The sequence below is a fragment of the Acromyrmex echinatior genome, chromosome 7, assembly GCF_024713525.1.
Source record: "Acromyrmex echinatior isolate Ae372 chromosome 7, ASM2471352v2, whole genome shotgun sequence".
Lineage (NCBI taxonomy): Eukaryota > Metazoa > Arthropoda > Insecta > Hymenoptera > Formicidae > Acromyrmex > Acromyrmex echinatior.
The window spans coordinates 4,602,721-4,619,804 of record NC_141858.1 but is presented as its reverse complement, the minus strand read 5'-3'; the positions used below and the strand labels follow the sequence as shown (position 1 = coordinate 4,619,804).

Sequence of the window (17,084 nt, the reverse complement as noted above, 5' to 3'; positions counted from 1 at the left end):
TGAGATATATATTACAGATTTTTAATACTGGTGGTATATATTGGAACACTGCATGTGTACATAATACAACTGTATTTCTAAGGCCCGATTCTACAAATATAAGATAACTTCAATTACGGTTTATTTTTTTCTTAATTCTAAAATTGAAAAATTTTTCAAAATAAATTTTATATTTGTGGAACCGACCCTAATACACGTCCCTGCTAAGATGTAATGTAGGAAATGGAATAAAAATATCTATAATCGATCGAATTTCCTGCATGATCATATTAACTTAGAGGGCGTAAGCATCTTATACATTAGAAATAAAAACCTGTAATATCGACCTTGATTGACTTCAGCCTTTGCTCCAGCATCCCCTTAAAGTCAATTCATTATTTTATTAGTTTGACTTTGGGCATCACCAAAGGTCAAATCAATTTTTTTAATGGAACATTATTTTTGATGCCAGAATTTAATAGCTGGTGTCAAGAGGTTTTCAAAACATAAGAAAGTTAATTTCGGTAAGTATATTTCGTGTTATAAAGATTGAAAATTATCGCCGGCATTAGCACTACCAAAAGTGTTTGATCAATGGTTAAAACCTCTTAAATATTATTCAAGATCGAAACTTGGATTATATTTGTTAAGATCAAGGCCATTGGAGATTGGATCTCTTATTTTCATTTTTACGTAAACATGAATTTTTAGTGCAAACATGAAAATGAGAAACAACCTCCAATAGTCTCGATCTTAATAAATTTTATCTAGAACATGATCTTGACATTCACGAGGTTTTATCCAACAGTTGGACACGTTGAGAAATGCTAATGTCAGCGGTACTGTAATTTCCAAGCTTGAAAAGTACTTAATGGAAAGTAACTTTATTATAGGTTTTGAAAAACTCTTGATACCAATTATTAAATTTTGAAATAAAAAAATAAAGTTTTTCGTTAAAAAAAATCAATTTGACTTTGATACTACTCAAACTGATAAGATCATTAAATAGAATATTTTTAATTATTTAATTTTTGTATGAGACATTTTTCTCAAAAATGTTTATTTTTCAAGGTGTATTTAAAAGATCCGAAACTTTTTGAACGCTCTATATATTATATATATTAATTGTGTACATTCAGACAAAAACATAGTGGTACGAATTATAAAAATGAAAAGTATTCACATTTTATATATAGAATTAATACATCGTCGAATAAACTAATAATATGCACAGTTGAATGTATTCTTTTATAGTTGCAATGGCTAACAATTAAAATATCAAATTTTCAGATTCCTTAAAATTTAAACAATTTAAGCATAAAGGCAATAAAAGTCGATGCAGTTAACAGTGCGTAAATTGTGTAGAAAGAAAATACATAATTCGTAAAAATATTAAAGTTCGATTATCAAAAAATTAATAGTTTACGAGATATTTAATATTTTATGCCAATATGTGACAGAATAGATATAAAATATCTCGTAAATTATTAGTTTTTTGATATCATTACCTTAATACTTTTATGTGCAGAATAATTATAGAAACTAAATCGTATAAATCATAAAAAAAATCGTACAGAAAGGTGCTGAATCTTTCTTTCGTTAAGCTGTCGGTTTTTTCGATTTTTTTTTATATTATATTAATGTGGCCATGTATGTATATGTGTATGTGAGTGTGTTGTCCGTCCATTACTTTTTTTAATGTGTTGTGTATGACGATTAACATCCTTGTGTAGACGCATAAATCCTTCCCCCGTTGAGAGGGATCGATCAACTATTAGGTGTTGGAATTAATTCGTAGCGTTTTACAAGTGATGGGAAGTACTTTCATTAATATATTTTTTAATGCTCATGTGAAATAAATAACATTCTTTCATTAAAAACGCTACGAATTAATTCCAACACCTAATATATTTTAAATGTACGTATATGAGATCGCTTACATGTATAACGTTGACTTCTGATATGATTGCACATCGATTAGATCAGAGGTATTCATATACTTATGTACAATTTGTTATGTTCGAGACATTTTGTCTTAATGCTAACGCGCTTCGTGTGCAATGCATCCTATGATGATCACTCAACATATTGCAATATTATGACTCAATTAATGACTTAAATATTTCGCCATCTCTCCGTTTGTTGTCTTAACTATAATTGCCTGATCTGTTTCATCGTCGCTTGGATGCACTTTGCTCCTTTCAAGTGCCCATTGATTGCATGGCAAGTTCTTCTTCTTTATGAGCACCACGGCTCTGACAGCAAACCTTGGACTTTGACCCATTTGTTGCGCATTTGAAGATCATTTAGGTATTCCAGCGTGTCAGAAATCCGTCCTGGCGTACTTTGGAAATGTGCTGCCAGGTGGACAACTGATTGGCTAGAACACTCGTTAAATTGCCCTCCGGGAGAGTTGTTAGCGGTTTGCCGATCAGGTAGTGAGCGGGCGACGACACGAGTAACTCGTTCGGATCGGAAGAAAGAGATGTAATTGACCTTTAGAATGCTCTCGATTTCGATAATAAATATGTTTAATTCCTTGAATGTAAATAATGAATCTCCTTCAACACTTTTGAAATGATATTTGAATAGCTTAACCATGGACTCCCATAATCTTCTAAAATGTGGCGTATGAAGTGCCACGTAATACGATGGTCGCAGGCGAATTTATTTATGGATTTTTTGTATTTATCAGAGTTGAATAAAGCATACATTTCTTTTAATTGATTGTTCGCGCTTACGAAGTTAGTATCGCTATCTGAGTAAATGTGTTTAGGCATGCCCCGTCTTGCGATGAACCGTCGCAATGCTGCGAGAAATCTGTCGACGTTAAATCACTAACAATTACGAAATGTATTGCTTTAATAGACATGTGAATATGCATATGTCGATCTTGATTCGAGCTCTGTTACGATATTTCTTTTCGTTAATATAAAATTGGCCGCAGAAATCGACACCGGTATTGGTGAACGGTATTAGTATCATTTCACGTACGCGAGCAGTGGGAGATTTCCCATTTTATGTTCAACATTACTAGCGTTGAAACGAAAACATTGTACACACGAGTGCACAATTTTTTGCACCTGATTCCGACCGTCGGTCAACTAATATCTTTGTCGAAGATTATAGAGTGTCATTTGAATGCCGGCATGGTGATATCTCTCGTGCATTTTGCGAATAATGCGGTCATTCAAATTGTTTGACTCGGCAACAGAATAGGATGCATTCTTGAAAATGTTACATCCGAATTTTGGAGGCACTCTCCGGCACGAATTAAACCTTGATCATCTATGAATGGACAAATTGGCGAATTTGCTCTTAATCGTAGGGCCCTTATCTCGAAGAATTTTAATTTCGGCAGAAAATCGAGCAGCCTGAACGATTTTCAATACTTATTTCAGCTTCTTCTATTTCCTCTACGCATAATGACTCGGTGCACTTGTCGCTGGGAAGCACGATAGTATGCCACGATTCTTAATAGCTTAGAATATGAGAAGAATCTTTCAATTATTTCAGGTTCATTAGACATTAACAAACAAATATTCTTTCGCAACTCGGGTATGTCATTAACTTGCTCGAGATTATTATTCATTTTCGCCTTCACTTAACCACGTCGGTCCGGTAAACCAGATTCGATTTCGCGAAAATGCGTGCGGTAACTGTCCTCTCGATATCGCATCAGCAGGGTTATCCTGCGATCTGATATGTCGACCTCATTTGGGTTGATGAGCTCCTATACTTCAGCGATTTGCCAATGTATTGAGTAGATGAGATGATGTTTTCAGCCAATGAAGTACGATGATGGAATCGCACTAAAAGGTTGGTTTGTTAGATCCGATTGTTAATATGCCGTTCTCCTTCCGATATAAGCGAGCCAATAGAAATGTGCCGCAAAGCCTCAAGAAGCAGGATAGTGATGTTTTTTAACGGCGCAACACGAGATTTGACGCATAATAATCTAATTGTATTTCGGTTCTTTCCTGTAGAACGTATGTAAATGCTTGCACCGTATCCGCAAGAATACTGCACGTAGAATTCGTAGAATTGAACGTCGCGGGGTTCTTCAATTAATAATTTACGATTGAAGGAAATTTGATCTATCATTTCGAGCTGCTGGACGAACTTTAGTCACGCTGTGTGCATGCTCTGTGGAATGGATTCGTTCCAATCAAGTTGACATTGCCACACGCAATGTCCTGCATTAGTTTTTTGGCGTAGAAATCAACAGGATTTAATAACCCCAATGGATCGAAAATTTTTGTGATCTTCGACAATACATATCGTTTCGTTAATCGCTTTGTAATTTTAATACAATAGATCGGACAGAGTAATCTCATCGTCCCGCGTTACTCCAAGAGTTTTTAAGGAGCGATCTCCGTCGAACATGAATCCAGCATGTAACGCTCCAGTTGCAAGATCATGACAACATACTCCTCATTGGAAACCCACTGATAGTGAAACTATCGCGGGTTAGCAAAGCGATTACTTAATCACGAATCACTTGAGCTTCATCGATACTGTCGGCCCCGCATGTTAAATCATCTACGTAAAAATGCTTCTTGATGACTTTGGCTGCCTTGAGAAATATATGGCCTTCATCGTCGGCTAGTTTTTGCAATGTTCGGATCGCAAGAAATGGTGATGATGACATGCCGAATAAGTGTATTGAATCGAAATTACGATTCATTTTATCATTTTGCGCCACAAAATTTTTTGATATCGCCAATCATCTTCGTGCAATTGTATTTGCAAATACATATTTTCTATATCGGCTGTGATTACGTAATTATATGTCCGAAATCGAATTAGATGGGCAATAGTTTGTCTTGAATTGTAAGTCCGACTATTAATATGTCATTTAAAGTATGTCATTGTTGGATTTCGCGGACGCGTCGAACATTATTCGCATCTTTGTGTTACTCGATTCCTTTGTTATCGAATGATGAGGCGTATAATATCCATGATCGTCGGGATTTTTTACCTCAGATAAATAATTTAATTTCAAATATTCCTCAATTATCCGCGTGTATTCCGCCTTTAATATTAGATTTACGCGTTAAAACTACCGTTCCAACGGCTAAACGTTAACTTAAACGACAACTCGTGAGATGAGTGCGTGAGCCGCCGAGATGCCTCTTAGTTTCACGGAACAGCAAACGAACTATGTAGCACCCGGAATTGTCACGAGAAATGGTTTACGTAAAGTGCGCCTCATACACGTCCCTCTGCTTAAAATTTGAGGTATTTACTACAACCTCCTCGAGTGTCCAGAATTTGTTCAATTGCGATTCTAAATCCGTTACATAACACGTCTCGATTTTCGACGGAATTTGCAAAGTTGTACTGTTAACGATCACCCAGCCTAAGCGCGTCTTCTACAAATACAAATCGTGTCCGTCGCGTGATAGATTTATTTGCTGGACGGAGAATAATAACACCATTGCCGGACAGTGGTTGTGGTAAATGAAAGCCTGCTAATCTTATATTGGGTATTTTTATTCTTATGGAAAACCTTCAGCCGGAATCAGGTTTGTAATAAATGGTAAAGTTAAACACATTAAACTCCTGCTAAAATTATCGTTCGTTGATTTCATGACAATTCTTACTATTCCCTTCAAAACGATGTTTATATTGTTAATTGCACTGATTGTGCGAGCACCGGTATATTGTATTTAGACGTTTCACTATATGATCAGTGATAAAATTTACGTTGCGCATGTATCCAGTAACGCGGCATTTAACAGACTCGTATTTACCGCCGTCACTAACAAAGCCATCGCAGTCGTTAACAATTGCGATGTTATTTTGTTAGATATCGATACGAGGTTCATTACTGGATGCATCTAGAAGCGACGACCGCTCATTGAGCGCTTACTGAGCAAAAAAGGGATTTACTTTAATTTTCGTTCGGCAATCAGCGAGAATCATGTTGTGGATTTTTTCAACGATTTCCTCAGTAACCATGTCTGCCGGGCGGCTTAGGCGCTCCTCATCAAAAACAGACGAACGACCATGTTTGAATTCGTTGAACCAATACCTGACGGTTGTCATAAATGGTGAAGAGTTTCCATAGATGGCATCCAACTTCATTTTTATTTCTTCGCACGTTTTTCCATTCAAAAATAAGAAACGAATCACGGATCGATATTGCTCTTTTTCCATTGTATCGGAAAACATCAAACACGCTTACTACGAATTGCTGTCAAATCAAGACTATTGCATGAATCACTCTGAAATTTTGTATGGCGTCATTTGAAAAATGGTAGTATGATGATAATGCCAACTTGTATCAGCAATGTCGCCTATCTTGAAACACGGATACTTATTGATTTGTCCTCGTATATATCTCAAGATGCATTTCACTTTGTATGCGCGTTCCCACACTTTTATATAGTTTATGCTGTCAAAAATGAATATCTTTATTTTGTTAGCGGCGTTGTCGACTAACGCTGACTTTAAGTAATGTAACTTCTCGATATCCGATAAATCGTTCTGCGAACCGATCATGCTGTGAAATAATAATAATAATATTTTTAAACAATAAATCAACTCTCATAACTACCGTCGAACATTGGCATCAGGGCCTCGAGCAACTTGATTCGTCGTTTTTTTATTGGTGTTATAACCGTTGCACTATTAGTTTGATTTGCGATTTGAGGGAGATTCGTTTTTGAACGAGGAGCTTGACTTATCTATGTTTATTGTTTATATTGAGATTATAAACGACTTACTCTGGTAATTATGGAACGTATATCGCCTGAAACCCCATCAATGTGGACTCGATGGCGTGGATGTGTTACTAGATGCTTCTATTCGTCAACTCGTTTTCATAGATCAGGATTCGTAAATTTATCTCATAGGAAGCACCAAAATTTATGTAGTTCAACACGAGCCACTTAAGGATCGTGCTGTCTTTTTGCGTGCTGTGTTAGTTCACATTAAATTTCTCACCATAATTAAATCTGTGTGAAAAGAGTATATTTGTATGATTCATAAGGTATCACACTCCAAGTTTTTTTCTTTACAAGCTCACTCGCATATGTCAAATATTGTCACAAAGCGCGATTTATGTACGCGCGCGAATACCTTGAGGTATTCGCTGTGTGGCAATGCCTGGGAATGTCGCCAAACAGTTTAATGTGGTTTCTGTACACCTGGGACGAACATCCTGAGCCGCTGTGCTACGGCAACGCCTGGGGATATCGCCTGATAGTTGGATGGATGCGATTACGCCTGAAGCCGTTGCCTTGAGTCGTCACAACATACTGCACTTTCTCTAAATATATTCTCGATACCGTGATTGTAAGATTGACCGGGATCGACTACTCTCGGTGACTTCCGAATCGCGACTGACTCAAGCGAACGGATTTTCCCATCGGTCGCGAAAAATGTCAATGGTATTATCATTCAGATCAATAGTAAAATTATTTGAACTAATAATAAAATTATACGGACTCAAGAGCATTATCGCATGATTTTACTACTTGAAGTGTTCAATAAGAAAATCATTCGTTCAATGGTAAAATATTTTATCATTAGATGAAGTCCAATAGGAATATCATTCGACTAATGATATATTAGTTACTATTGAATACGCTTACTATTCAATAGGAATATCATTCGCATTGAAAGCTATTCATTTATACAATCCAGTGGTGCTTTTAATGGAATTTTACCAATGGAAATATTTTACTACTAAAGATTTTATCATTGACCGATGATAAAATTTTCAATAGTAAAATATTACTCTAGATAACCAAGCGTACGATATCTCACGGTATCCGCACAAAATACTGCTACCGTACTGTTACTGTACGAGTGGCGGCGTAACTATATGGTAGCAGTACAAAAAGTGTACATGATATTATAGTACAACGTATCAATATTGTACTTGTACTGCATACTGTTTACATACTGTACATCATGATACATAAACCGTATCAATATGGCGTACTATTATCGACAGAAAAAAGAGACTGTGGAGACCTCTAGTCGAAGACGATATACATGATAATTGGTACTACAAAAGTACAGCGTATGATTTCCTAACCTGAAAATAATCGTTATAATATTAAAATTAAATATTAGACAGTAATTAACTGGATGTTCAGTTAGACTGAACAAATTTCTATCAGGACCATATATTGAACAGAGTATCATAACTATATATCCATGATTATATAAATATTCGTAGTTTATCGAAGTGCAACGATTTCCATACGATTTCAGAAATCAAGGATAGCGGATGTATGCGGCAGTATGCTGTAACTGGATGGGTGACCGCTTCGAAGCATTATAAAATTAATTCTTGAATTAGGGAAAAACTTTTTTTTATTCTAATTTTATGAGGTATATTCTGGAATAAGATATTAATCTATAATAATTCTTATTTTAGCAATAAAACTATATAAAATTATATAAAACTATATAAAACTATATAAAACTATATAAAATTAATGTACCATTGAAAACATTATTAGCCAGTGATAAAATCTTCAGTAATAAAATATTACTATCGGCAAAAATTCATTCAGCTTGTTGAATAAAATCCTATTGAAAACGCCATTCATTTTTAATTAGTTTTTCAATGAACTTTTAATAGTAAAATCATCTGTTTTTTCGCGACGGATAGTTCCGGAAAATAAGGATAGCGAATCTCGCGTTTCGACTAGAGCGGACACACGTGTGTCGCGGTTTCTTTGATTACGGGACAAAAAGGCGCCGAGTCTTTCTTTCATTAGTCTGTTGGTCATTAGAGTCTGTCGGTTTTTTTTTTATTATATTGACGTGACCGTATATATATGAATATATGAGTGTGTTGTCATCCATCGCTTTTTTTAATGTGTCGTGCACGATTATTAGACGCATAACACGCTCATTTTTGCTTATCTTATAAAAAAATTAATTATTGCAAAATTGTAAATAATGTTATAAAAACTGCTTATACTGTACTATCTGATAGAAGACACTTTATAGATTGTATTTATATTTTTAAAGTTTTATTTTTACTTTTTGTTTAAGAAATATCTATAGATATTGTCTAAAAACAAAGTATATGGTATGTCGACGACTTTATTATTTAAATCTATTATTTAAATAAAATACATAAATATAATAACAATAACGCAATTTGAACACTGTTAAGAGAATGCTGGAGCGAAGGCTAAACTTAATAAAGATCAATATTACAAGTTTTCATTTCCAATGCATAAGATGCTTACGCCCTCTGAATTAATATGATCATGCAGGAAATTCGATCGATTAATTATTGATATTTTTTTTCTGTTTCCTACATTATCATCTTAGCAAGGGCGAAAACATGTATTAGACTTGGTTCCACAAATGTAAGATTTATTTTATTTTGGAAAATTGTCCAATTTTAGAATTGAGGAAAAAATAAACCGGAATTGAAGTTAATCTTATATTTGTGGAAATCGGGCCTTAGAAATACAATTGTATTATGTGCACATGCAATGTAGGGGCGTTCCAATATATCACCAGTACTAAAAATCTGTAATATACATAAAGTACAGATTTTTAATTAAGTTATATTGATACGAAGCCGTAGTAGCATTTTTTCCTTATGTCCAATGCCATTTTACGTAACAATAATATATTATCAATAAATGAATACGACATTGCACATACATAATGTAACTCTTTTTTTGCTCTGTCCAATAAAAAGAGATAGACACTTATAGTATTTACATTGTTAACATATCTTATATACCCAATATAGAAAATTGTATGTATATTATACTATATGAACACACACACACACATACATGCACGCATTATATAAACAGATAAAAATTATTCATGTTGAAATAATCATGCAGATATTATCTATTTAAACGCAATATTAGAATTTTATGTACATACATTGTATAATGTGTGTATTCACATCGCATAAACATTTATAATTCTAACATTGTTGTAACATATATATAAAAAAACATTAGTGAATATAAATTATAATTATATTTTATAATGTAGATATACACAATAATATATCCAAAATATAATTTTAATATTGCATATATTATTAATTCACTAACATGTCTATATGCAATAATAGAATAATATTTTGTGTCATTGTGTGTGTACATACATTATAATACACATAAAATGTAATTGTAATTCGTATTCATGAATGTAACATGTAACATGTATTAGCTATACATAGATATATTACATATAATATACGTAGCTACTCCATTTTTTGCTACGTTTAATGAAAAGATGTAGAAGTTATTCATGTTAAAATATACAGATATTAGTGGTATATATTTAAATATAATACACATATAGATAATATTATACAATGTTGTAGTATGTAGGGTGCGTCACCAAAATCCGGACAAATTTCAATTCAAATTTTCCGCTATACTGTGCCTCCGCCAGAGATTGTTATTGGCGTCCAAGAAAGCCTGATGCTTCTAGTAAACAGTCATATTCTCAAAATGGCCGCGATGTTGAAACCAAGTGCGGAGTATAATCGAAGAGCCGCGATCATCGAAGACCTTCGCGCCGGGCGCTCAGCAACGGAAATAATTCGGTTCTTTGGATACCCGAAATCCACTGTTTATGACGTGGCAAAATATACGGCTTTAGAACAGTTCAACGAAGGTTCCAGTATGCCAGCGAGGAAGAGTCACTCGAAAGAACGCACCGCGAGGATCCCTGCAGTCGTTGAAAGGGCTCAAACGCTGATTTCGGATGACCCAAGGCAATCGTTGCGAAAATTAGCATCGATTGTTGGTGTAAGCGAGCCAACAATGCGTCGAATTGCCGAGGAAGACCTTCGATACAAATCGTACACATTAAAGAGGCTCTCTGAGGCTGCCACGACAAGGAATTGTTCGATTTGTCCGGATTTTGGTGACGCACCCTGTATGTATACTATAATGTGTGAATAAACACACGTTATAGAAATTATTAATGCTAAGCTATTTATGCATTCCCTATGTTTAAATATGCAATATTAAAATTGTATGTAATATACATATATAACATAACATATATTATATAATATAATGCATATATATATACATATAAAATTTAATTGCAATGTTTTGTATAAACATAGGAAATATCTGCATGAATACCAGTTTAATCACATCTATCTCTCATTTGTGTAGATATTCACACATCATAATAGACATGCAATAGTTTAATGTTAAAAAAATAATTATTTTATAAGGGACTTTAAGTCTATAAAATATATGTATAACTAACATAAATAAAGACTAATGAGACAATGTAAATATATAACGAAGAACTCACATATCCAAAAAATTGTGTTATTCACAAATTGTTAAAGATGAAGTGATGTAAAATTTTAGTAGATAGATTTGTATAAATGTAATTTTGTAATCAATTATGTATCAAAGTTTCTTAACATGCTTTGTATCTATTAAAATTTTACAGCAAGTTAAATTGTAACAGCAAGTTACAATAAGTATATTTTTACTAAATGAACAGTTTGACTGTGACATAGATATATTTTCGAATGCAAACATGTATATGTATTTGAAATATATGTATACAATAATGTAATAGCACTTTTTCCTTTGTTTGCAATGCCATTTTAACTTAGGATGTAACATGTATTGTCAGTACATGTTGTTAGTCAACGTGTACATTGACCTATAAGTGTATAAATTTATTAAAACACTTTGAATATGATATACCTATATACATTTCATAAACGTACAGCGTCGTATGAAAATTATGCATATGACTATTGACTGTGTAATGTATATTATAAATTTATATTGACTGTGTAATGTATGTTATAAATATATGTATAGCACCTTTATATATATAACATATATATTATATAGCGTATCCAAAAAGACTCCGGATTTTTATGAGCTGAACATAAACGTGATATAACTAATCGTGAAGGAATGTGAATTATACTTATGTCGGCATACATAGTACACTAAAATATAATGCGTTGACCTATGACTATGATTCACATTCTACGACTCAGTTACGGCCATTTTTGTGCTATAAAGACCTAATGTTTTTGGAAGAAACGCTCCAAACAATAATTTTAAGATTTCAAAGAAACTATTTACTAATATTTAGTTTGACGTTGAGTGGCGTCTGCAGGGTCAGAGATCAAGATCTCATCTATATTTTTTTTAATGAAACATGCTATTTTTATTGTAGATTACATAGTTATTGTATTGTAGAATACACAGTTATTATTGATATGTTGATTTATATGAGGATATAAGTTCGAAAAGTTCTCGATCTAATATAGAAATGATCTCATAAATATTAAACTGCTATAATTTTAGAAAAGCTTGATCCTTTACAGGATTACTGTTTCAAACAGAAAATTTCAAACAGATATGTTCATTAGTTTCTTTGTTTCGGCCGTGTTAAGCAATCAGCTTTTGATTGCATCATGACAATGAATCTATTCATATTTCTTCAATTGCAGACGCAAAATTCTACAAATTAGTTTCGCAATCGTATTTAATCAGATTTGATGATGAAATGCCTCTGACAGTAAATTAAAAATAGTCAGCCCACGATGAACGCTTCTGACATTTGTCTATAACTAGTCAAAGGACGATTTAGGGCTGTAGCATTTTGTTATAGCTCGTCAGCCCACGATTAATGCCTCTGGCAATAAATTAAAAATAATCAGCCCACGATGAACGCCTCTGACATTGCATCATAATTAAGCAAAGTACAATTTATTGTTATAACATTTAACCATATCATTTGTATGATAAATAAAAGTAATATTTTCACGAATGACGTAAAAATACTAACCTTTTCCATTCTGGCTTTATAGGGCCTTCCGACAAGAAACACATATTGCAATAACTTTTTAACCAATTTTGGCTTTACAGGATGTCTTCCAATAAGAGACTCAGTGTGACACGGTATGACACGGTGCATCATTACAGTCTTGTTCGTCAATACAACAAGGATGAGATAATCATTATGTTGTACTGAGTCGCTTGTTAGAAAACACTCATAACCACCTATGCGAACCTGGCATCCAACTTTAAGAAAAACAATTTTTTTTAAATGCATTGGATAGAGCCAGATTTGTACTCGATTGTATCACTGTTCTTTTAACTCTCAAGGGGTTAAGGAAAAAGGGGTACAAGAAAAAAAAATTTTTTGAAATGTTAGCACCCCACTTTGAGATATTGAAATTCTTCAAATGCCATTAGATTCAAAATCCTTTGTAACCGTTTGTACCGCAGTTTGTTTTGTTTGTATCCTTAAGGTTGATTTTACAAAATTTTCAAAATAGGGGTGAGTGCTAACTTCACCATTTTTAAAGATATCGTAAATCTATAAACGGATGCTGTTTTTGCATCGTTTGTAGACATTTGTACCACCGTCGATTTCGTTTGTGCCCTTAAGGAGGTGATAGTAGCGAATTTTCAAAATAGGGGTAAGTGCTAACTTCGCTAATTATTAAGATATCTTAAATCTGTAAACGGGTGCTATTTCGGGATCGCTTGTAGACGTTTGTACCGTCGGTTTCGTCTGTATCCTCAAGGATATTATTGTACCGAATTTTCAAAATAGAGATAAATGCTAACTTCGCTAATTATTAAGATATCTTAAATCTGTAAACGGGTGCTGTTTCTACATCACTTTTAGACGTTTGTACCCTTAAACATGTGTTATGATTCGTACATGTTTTATATCTTATTTTTCATTCATTCGATAGCGAAGCATCCGGAAGTGGAGACAAGACGTACTCTCATAATGTTTACATAACGATGAATTTCTTCTGAACTAGGTTTTTAGCGTATTGTTGAACTCCCAACTAGCGGATTCTGTACATATGTATATATGGGAGCCACCATTATATGGGAGCTACAGTTTAACGCCGAATCCGAACGGCGCTGGTGATCAAAGGTCTCTTGATCACCAGGTGGAGTCTTTTTCGGCTCCTTAGCCATATTGGTGCAAGTGGAATTGAATTCGGATCTATAGATCGCGCATCATTCGCACCGAGCAGCAAGCCCCTCGACGCCTCATATCATATTTCATTTTATTTTATTTATTGTTTTATTTTATTGTGTACGTTTGTTTTATTATATTTTTTATTCTTTTATGAAAATTAATAATAATAATTTTCTTTTTTGTAGGAGTTTTGGTGCGTTGAACAGTTTTCGTATCTCGGCACAGATTGTTATGGATTTCCTATTTACCTGACAGTCTTCGAATATGGACTACGTAATGACCTATTGAATTCTTATTATGTGTTCCTATGTATTCTATTGCAGCAAGCAGTCTGTATTCGCACTTATAAAATTGAATTTCTGTTGGTATTTGACTTAATGTGAATTCTCTTTCCCAGTTAAGTATATTCAAATTTTTTGCGAGATCTTGCCATTGTAAGCATTCTATGTCTATAAACAGGAGCTGATCGCATATGATGGAATATTCGATACTGTCTTCATTATATCGAGTGCATTTTTGATTGCTGTAAAGGTACTGTTCATTTACAGTGCACTCTAAAGCATTCATAAAATTGTTTTGGGTTTACTTCTAAAACGTTATATTGGGTTGGTGCATATGAAATGTCGGATTTTCTTTACATATGAACGTTTGTCTCCCTGTTTCGTTATGCTTTTGTTTTTGGCATAACCTTATTTATAGTCGTATTGTCCATTGCTAGAGTCACATTTCAACAAAGAAGTTTTTCTCAGAAGTGTTCTATTTTGTTATTTGTTTTGAATTTCGTAAGAATATGAATTCAATCGATATTCATGTAATTTTTTTATATGAGTATAAACTTGGTAATTATGCTGCAAAAGCTGCACGCAATATAAATCAGGCATTTGAGGAGAATACTGTTAACAATCGAAAAGTGCAGCGTTGGTTTGAAAAATTTCGGTCTGGTAATTTTTCCCTACAAAATGAACCGCGTGGAAGACCCAAAACGTCTGTGAAAAATGATGCTCTGAAAGCATTGGTAGAAACGAATCCAACTGTATCTACAAGGGAACTTGTAACTTGCTACCAGAATGAAAGTTGATCATACAACGATATTGCGACACCTTTCTGAAATTGGCAAGGTGAAAAAAATGGATAAATGGGTACTGCACGAACTAAATGAGCGAAATAAGCTGGATCGATTGAACTTATGCTCATCATTACTAACCCGATTTCATCGAGAGCCATTTTTCTATCGGACTATTACTTGTAATGAAAAATGGGTTCTTTATGACAATAGGAAAAGATGTGCTCGGTGGCTTGATAGGAATGAGGCTTGTGCTCATACTCCAAGGCCATCACTTCATCCTCGGAAAATTTTAATAACAATTTGATGGAATCTGACTGGAGTAATTCATTACTCATTCCTTCGAACTGGGGAGACAAGTACAGCCGAAAAGTACTACTAGTACATTGATGAAATGCATGAAAAATTGAAAATTATACGCCCATCACTTGTTAATCGGCATGGCCCAATACTTCTCCATGACAACGCTCGGCCGCAGACATCGTACAAAACAATTGCGAAATTAAATGAATTAAAATATGAAATTTTGCAGCATCCAGCTTATTCACCGGATCTTTCGCCAACCGACTTTCATTTTTTTAAATATTTAGAACAGTTTTTACGGGCTAAACAGTATGAAAATGAAGACTGAAAAATTCCATATCAGAGTTTATTGATTCTAAAGATCAGAATTTCTTTAAGACAGGCATCTATGCATTAAAATCTCGTTGGGAAAAGTGTATTGAAACAAATGGAGCATATTTTGATTAAATAAACAGTTTTTGAAAAAAGATATGCAGTTTTATATATTCACTTAAAAATCTGACATTTCACCAACCTAATATTTGTCTTCTCTCTTGTATTGACAATGTAGGTATCCCATATTTATTTTGGACAAAAATTCGTTCTTTAATATGTGATTAACTAAAGCAGAGATGTTGTAGCTATATTCTATTGTTTCACATATAGACGTAATGAATTTATGTAATAGTAATGCCATTTCTTTATATATTTTTACGGATGATCTACATATCGATAGTTCATTTATGAAATGAAATATGTCGTTTTCTGTTTGCTCTAGATAGGTATGAAAATTTGCCCAGTCATAATAAGCGACCAATAGTGTCTGCGCAATGGCATCGAAAGAACAAAACATTTGTTAATAAAACAGATTTCTTTTCGATTATCACTGGATCTAAAATGTTATCATTTTTTAAATAATGATACAGTTCTAATAAATTTTGGTTTTACATGAATGCTTTCTGGATAAATAGTTAAATACTTGCCGCAGTTCTTAGGACTTTTGTTTTGCCTTTCCAATTTTCTTTTTCGTTTAAATAGGTGTAACTTGTTAAATTAGTATATTCTTCGGTACTTGTGTTGTTCGTATTAATTAAATTCTCTACTTCAATCTTTAATATCGACAGATAAAACTTTAGCACTGGTTAGAATTTCTTCACTAATTGATGCCCTGTCCGATTTTTTTAAATTCGCCGTTGTATTATTTATAGCATTGCAATCGTCATTATTAGTAGTGATATCGTCATTATTAGTAGTATCGAATAGAACGGGAGACTTAAATTTATTTAAATTGACTTCATCATTATCAATTTTAGTATCAGTAACATCAATATCAGCAGCATATAACATTTTTATGGTACCTCTAAGTGTTTTAATATGCAAAATTTATCAACACGCATACACATTTAGTTTTAAAAATCAGTTGTTTTAATTCTCTGAAATATTCTTCGCTACAGGCAGAAGATTCCGTTTGTGCCGACATTATTCCTGACCATAAAGGAAAATGTTTAACTATTTTAAATAATTTTGTATTAAACTGTGGACACCAATATGGTTTGGCCTTTCTACTTCAATAGTATTTGTTTCACTTGTTGATTGAATGCACCGCAAAAAGTTCTTCATCTTTGCACCGCTTGTTATCTACAGTAAGTCAAGTAAGAGCATGGTCGACCAATGTGGTGTTGCACCATTTCATGTTATTAGCTCTCCTTGAGATAGGTTCGAATAGTTTCGTACGATATATGAAAACCTTTCTGCTTCAATTTTGCTTGTCCTTGACGCAGTGTTAAGCCAGGATTCTGCGAAAACA

At 33.6% G+C, this 17,084-nt stretch overlaps 1 protein-coding gene across 3 annotated transcripts in view; it reads left to right on the top strand.

The window, feature by feature from the left end:
- The window catches only part of LOC105144355 (Nutrient Amino Acid Transporter 1), a 203,813-nt gene that overhangs the window by 172,588 nt on the left and 14,141 nt on the right, over positions 1–17,084 (top strand). The window contains exon 9 of one of the 3 annotated variants that reach the window (XM_011053215.2): positions 14,118–15,832. The exons of the other annotated variants lie outside the window; for them this stretch is intronic. Coding sequence (XP_011051517.1) covers positions 14,118–14,134 — 17 coding nt within the window. The 3' untranslated portion in view covers positions 14,135–15,832. Of the gene's footprint in view, positions 1–14,117; positions 15,833–17,084 lie in introns of those variants that run through there. 3 annotated transcript variants of the gene reach the window in all.